Source organism: Aulonocara stuartgranti (assembly GCF_965226115.1).
Source record: "Aulonocara stuartgranti genome assembly, chromosome: 23".
NCBI lineage: Eukaryota > Metazoa > Chordata > Actinopteri > Cichliformes > Cichlidae > Aulonocara > Aulonocara stuartgranti.
This window is the reverse complement of record NC_138958.1, coordinates 5,332,378-5,338,950: the sequence shown is the minus strand read 5'-3', so window position 1 is coordinate 5,338,950 and position 6,573 is coordinate 5,332,378. Positions and strand designations below refer to the sequence as shown.

The window sequence follows — 6,573 nt, the reverse complement described above, 5'->3', positions numbered from 1 at the left end:
AAAAATGTATTTGTGCGTTATTTAATTCGTTAGTAAGAATTCACTTTTAAAATCGCATTCACTGACTTTTTGTGTCCAGGTCTGACAAAACTGTTTTCTTCTGTGCGCACATTTTCTTCAGTAGGCTGAAAGCTACCTGTAGGTGGTTGAAGCCCCAGGGTAAAGCTGTTATCTCTCTCCCTCTCTCTACCACACACAAACACAATAACAACAGCCAGGTTGCAGCCATAGCAACGCCACCGGTACGCCGTTAAGTGATGTGAATGGAAAGCAGACGGAGGCTTTGAAGTCCACACTCCTTCCTCTGCCTCCGCCCAGTCTCGCCCGGTTTAAGGTACGGAAGTGTCTGTTTGCCTGTAATGGACGAGGCGGAGGACAGCGAGGAGGAGCCCAAATTCCAGAAGGCTCGACCCCTTCAAGTAGCCAGCTCGGCTGGATGCGAGGATCATGGGAGTAGCAGGGGGACCAATATGAAGAAATTCTCGCCAGGAGGCGGAGCCGTCTCTCCTGTGCGAAAAAACTCCAACAACAATGAGCTCTTCCTCTTGCGAGGCGAGGACTCCACACCTTTTACTCCCAGCGGCAGCTGTGCATTTGCTCTGTTGTGCCAGAGGGATGCTGCTGGCGGCACAGAGTCAGACCACAGGAGTGCAGGGGACACAGTGTCTGAGGCGGGCGTGATAGGAGAGGGGGGCATCGGTATGATATGCAACAAAAACGGAGACTGTAGAAGAGACCCGGCCAGTTCAGGCAGTCTTTCTTCTCTCATCTCAAGACAGGAGAAGCAGGCAGATGGAGTAGTAGCAGCTGAAGACGATAAGGAGCTGGCTGCGAGCATGGACGGCTCTGTCACTTCAGCAGGGTCCCTGACACAGGGGCCTGGGGCCGAGGTCAAGACGACGGCAGCAACGGAGAAAAAGGACTCCAGAGTTTCCTTCTCCAACCCCCCGAGTAGTAAAGGACTGGCTCAGCAGCCAAGAAGTTCTGTCACGTTCAGCAAAGCAGAGGACGGCTCTCAGATAGTGCCGGATGATGGAGAGTCCAAGGGGAATCAGACATACATGCAGCGGCAGTTTAGTGCCATGCTTCAGCCTGGAGTTAATAAATTCTCCCTGCGCATGTTTGGCAGCCAGAAGGCAGTGGAGAAAGAACAAGAACGCGTAAAGTCAGCGGGTAATTGGATTATCCACCCATACAGCGACTTCAGGTATGGGTCAAATTGTGTTAGGTCAGTGAAAGTGTTGCTGTAAAGAAGCTAAAGGGGTGTTTTTGAATGTTGCCCAGCGCCCATTCTTTACGTCAAACAACATTATATGTGAAGATTGTGGGAATATGAACATAAGTATGCTATTTTTAAACATTCAATGGTTATCTGGGGGAAAAAGTTGAACCTTACCCTATCATAAACAGAGCTATTTCTCTATTCCTGAAGCACCGAATGATGACATATGGGAGATTTTGTGTTTACACAAAAGCTCCATATTCCAGAGGTGTCACAAAGTTGACTCTAAATGTGTCTTAAAGTGTGCTTGGTTTCAGCACCGAGGACAGCTCCTCTAATAAAATGTGGGGAAACCAGGTTTCTTGTCTTTCTTATTTGAGTACCATCAAATATGTAAAGCCTGCTGTTTATTAACAATACATGGCTTGATTGTGTTAACTTACGGACAAAGCTCAACAGCAGGATGCGCATAACAAGAGTTCAAGTCATGACTCAGCAGCCGCTTCCATTAGTTCCTCTAATATAAGTAGCCACAGTGTCTTCCTCTTATCCTGCAACACTAACAAACATTGTTCATAATTAATCTGCCAGTTAATAATAGGTAAGTTGAGTAAAGCTATATAAAAATACTTACACAATTTTCTTACTTTAATAAACAGAGGAATATTCATAGATGCCTCGCATGGTCAGTTCACCAGCTGAATTATCTTTAAAACACAGGTTCTCATAATTCAGCACCTAATGCTGTGGCGTGACTGGCTATTGTGTGAATGTTTGTTCAAACCAATAAATGTCACATTAACTAACTACTGGAAATAGGTGATGGTGCACAACACCACAGCCGTGAAGGCTGCTTTATTGATTTGGGCTCTGGTTGTTGTTTGTACTTGACTTGTTTGGAGGGTATTCTGCTGTTTTTGCTTTAGTTGTCTTTTCTTTGCATGGTTGTGGTTAATGGGGTAAAGTGAAGGAACTATCAGGCATTTCATAAAATTTGAAAGATTTATCAGTTTGGATTGGGTTAGTTTTCTGAGTGTGTTCAGCCTGTGAGAGTGCATTGCTTCATGACACAGAGAGGGCCGGAAATATGCTTACCCCGTATCATAAATCAAGCAGAATCAGCTTCTTTCCTGATATGTGATATCCATAACATGTAGCAACACTGTCAATGTCTGGACATCAGATTTTAGACATGGTTTCTCTTCTCATATGCATAGCATCAGATTTTTCTCCTTTATTACTTTATTATTACATCTTTTTCTCTATCAGATTTCAGAGTTGTACACATGGCCCTATACTGCCCTTTGTTTGCGTGTGTTGGGATTAAACAAGCGCCTTTAATCATCTTCTACTCTTTCGTCCTGACAGGTTCTACTGGGACTTCACCATGTTAATGTTCATGGTTGGCAACCTGATCATCATCCCTGTAGGCATCACCTTCTTTAAAGATGAGACCACCACACCCTGGATCATCTTCAATGTGGTCTCTGACACCTTCTTCCTCATGGACCTAGTACTCAACTTTAGGACTGGTATCGTGTTCGAGGACAACACCGAGATCATCCTCGACCCCAAGAAGATCAAGAAGAAGTACCTGAAGAGCTGGTTTGTGGTGGACTTCGTCTCCTCCATACCTGTGGATTATATCTTCCTCATCGTGGAGAAGGGGATTGACTCAGAGGTGTACAAAACTGCCCGGGCACTCCGCATTGTCCGCTTCACGAAGATCCTCAGTCTGCTGCGTCTGCTGAGGCTGTCTAGACTCATCCGTTACATCCATCAGTGGGAGGAGGTATGCTGAGTTACAGCATTTCTATACGAACAGGAAAGTTTTGTTCAGTATTGAAGTTTAGCTTGGATAAATACTGGATAAAGTAAGTATATGGGACCAGATGGGGTTCTAATGCACAGTTTATGTAACACTTTTATATAAACAGATAATACTGAAAGGAAACACATAACTTCCACACTGAACATCTCTATTTTAGATTTTTACTCCGTGGTTCTCAAACTTTGTAAGGCTAGGGGTCGCTCACAGGGAATCCACTTTTACAAGGACTATCTCATGATCCTGAAATAGATCAAGCATATGCTGACTACCATTTGGTCCTACCTACTTTTTAAACTGTTCAAATAAACCCTTAATCAATACTAAATACTTGATGCATGTGATGTGTCACATCTTGGGTTTCTACTGGTCCAAACATAATGTAGGTCAGTCTGTTTTTCATATCATTTTCTCATCATATGCATCCCCTGTGGTATAAGGTCTTTTTTTGTTACTGAAATCTTACAGAGGAAGACTTTTTTCCCAAAAGCATCAAAAGAAAATATTAAGTTTTTAACTTCTTCATACAATTATGTATGTTTTTTAATGAACTACTACTACTGCATAGCTTTAATGTCTAAAAAAAACTCATTAGCATCACGTTTGCTACACCTGACAGACACTACAGCTGCATTGATTATTGCTGTAATGCAGAAGTTAGTCAATTATGATCAGATGATCTGCTTACTATTACCCCTCCACTTTCAAATGTGCTCATTAATAATGAGAAACTAATCTAACTGGGCTCTAATTAAGAATTGTGCAGCAGTTTCCAGTGCAGTGGCTTGTTCTGTCAGTATAAGTCATTCTAGTATCACAGGAGAAGGCACAAAAAATTAGGTGTAGAGTTTTCTACTGCAGCAAGCCAAGATGAGTGGATTATAGGTCATCTTACTTGATCATCACATTGTTGATGCATTTAAAACTGTATGAAAGAAAAAAACTTTCCACATAGTAAAAAATGTTTTGTTGCAGCATTTCAACCAATTAAGGCATCAAACAGCTGCAACCACATGCTGAAAGACTTGCTAATGCAAACCCCCTTGCATCTCTAATTGCATCAGGAAATAATGTTCTAGAGAAAAGTGCATTATCATCCATCATATGGCCCCATTTTACATAAACACAGCATTCCACAGCTTGGACTGTGTGTGTGCTTCTTTGTGCTTCCTTATTTGGCCTAAACAAGCATCTTCCAATCAAATGAGTGTCCCCTCACTCTGAAAATAACCACTGCTCTTCTGATTACACAGTGGTAATTTGGGTTTGACGAAAACCCTAATTACTCATTCAAACACAGACGCGTACACACACACACAGAAACACACACACGCGAGTGCTCCTTTGCTTCAACTTGGCCCTGCCCTGATCCTCTTAGTTCAGCTGAGCTCTGCTCTGCTCTGCCTGATCCAAACGGGGGGAACTGTTTGCCTCTTCTGCCCAGCTCAGCTCAGCTCAGCTTAAGTCCGCTCGCTGCAGCACTGTTTCCTAAAAGCTTGTCTTAGTATTGTGATGATTTCACCATATAGATCTATTGAAGGCCAGTACAGAGGTGAGGTGAGCACTGGGTAACAGTCGTGCTAAAAAACCATTTATGTGGAATGATCTCAGAATAAATCGCTTATGCATCTATGTTGGTGATACAGAAGCAGAGAAAAACAATTTGCTGAAGCAGGAAGCTTGCGTTGATGCCTTTTTCATGAGCTCGACAATGATGGGGAATGGACAAGAGCAAATGCACAAGCGTCAGGGATGGAAGGATAAAAAGGTTCATATCCGTCATACGCACTAGTTTTACTCTAAAAGCATTTTAGCAGTCTGACAGAAAGAAGCAGCAAATAGTTTATCTGTGTTTTTCAGGCTGTGACTTGTAGTCACAGTACTATGCTTTGACCCAGATTGTGGTGTGACAGTGACACATGGCCAGGTGCTGTTCTGGTGTTGGGGGGAACATTAGTCCTAGCTCATTAATCATAATGGGAACGCTTTCTAATCACAGGGCAGGGCCTCACAGCATGTTTCCCTTTCTGCGTCTTCTAAATGACCCAAGGCCATTAGCCAATACAGGATATACACAAAATGTGCAAAGAAAGTAGTTTCTTTTGTTGATTTTGATTTAATTACACATGGACCCAAAGCAGGCCTGGGGAAGGGATCAAAACTAAATTACTGTAAAGAGAAAAAATGAATATATATCAAAAGAGTGAAACAACCAGGTGCTGATGACATTTTAGAACTGGATAAGGAAAATGTGATGTGCAGCATACAGCTGAAATGCTACATATTTCTGAGGAAATTGTTTTGCACATTTTATAAATTACATTTAGGAGGAATTTAAATAAACTTTGATACAATTGCCATTATCCATCCAAACACAAATCATATGAAAAGTCCAAGAGCTATTTAAACTAGGATCATGCACATTAACAACTGGGGTATAACATGTGTCAGTTTTCCATATTCATGTGACTTGTATGTTTAGGACAGCAGGGCCTCTGAGGTGTAGAGACAGCATGCCCTGACCCTGCTGCTCCCAAACTGTAAATTCTAAACAGAAGCGGCTCCTTCATGTCATCACACGCACACACACATACACACACAAACACACACAAAGGCCTAGTTCACATTTAAGATGAATTTCTCAAGATCTAATCCCCACATACTTGTAAACCTACCCATACACAAACACACACAAAAACACACACGAACCACGATAATTTGGCCTGGCAGATAGCCAGCCAAGCCATAGTGAGTGGTGTTTACAAGGCTGTGACCACATCACCAGCTCCACGCAAATTAGCCTTCTTACCTGGGGTGAGCTTCTTAAGAAACAGCAGCGAGAGCCTGGCCTGGGCTGCTGATCAAAGCTTCATCAGCATCTAATGAGGTTTTATCATGAATGCACATTGCATGCCCTGTGGTCTCACACCTGGTTATAATGGAGAACCTCAGCCTGGGAATGCGAAGCACGTTTTTTGCTGTTTATAAGTTACTAAAAAACTGGTCAAAATTATACCACCTGTTATCATAGTTCATTAAATTGTTCAAATTTTATATAACAATAAATTTAGTTGTTAACAGACACGTTACCTATAAATAAACTGAGATATCAAATCCTAAAGTTCTTCCTCACAGGTCGTCATGTTACCTAAAGCTGCCCTAATAGATATTTGTATATTAGCAAGAGATGAATAACAACCTCTGGTGTGAAAGGTTCCTGTATGAGTGTGAAACTCACAAAAAACTTTCTCCAAACTTCCTTTCAGTTTGTGGATATTGTAGCAACCTCTCCATTGCAAGAACATGGGCAGCTTAACTAGACTTTGGGCTGCATGCCATGGAGGGAGAGAGAGAGCGAGAGAGAGCGATGTTTAATAACAGAGATGTTTCATTGTCAACCAACTTATCAACAGAAAATTTATAAATATAATGTTAATAATATTAATAACAATACAAATATCTGGCGAACGATTCCCTGCCAGACAGATATATTGAGTGATAGATAGCATGTGGTATGAAAGAT

General features: G+C 42.0%; 1 protein-coding gene across 2 annotated transcripts in view; it reads left to right on the top strand.

Moving 5' to 3' along the window:
* Nucleotides 1–255: 255 nt before the first annotated feature.
* Nucleotides 256–6,573, top strand: part of hcn2b (hyperpolarization activated cyclic nucleotide-gated potassium channel 2b) — a 43,107-nt gene continuing 36,789 nt past the window's right edge. For both annotated transcript variants that reach the window (XR_014274672.1, XM_082523972.1), the window contains exons 1-2: nt 256–1,207; nt 2,591–3,014. Coding sequence is in view for 1 of the 2 variants with exons in the window: in XM_082523972.1 (XP_082380098.1) it covers nt 360–1,207; nt 2,591–3,014 (1,272 nt within the window). In the remaining variant the exon portion in view is untranslated. The remainder of the gene's footprint in view (nt 1,208–2,590; nt 3,015–6,573) is intronic.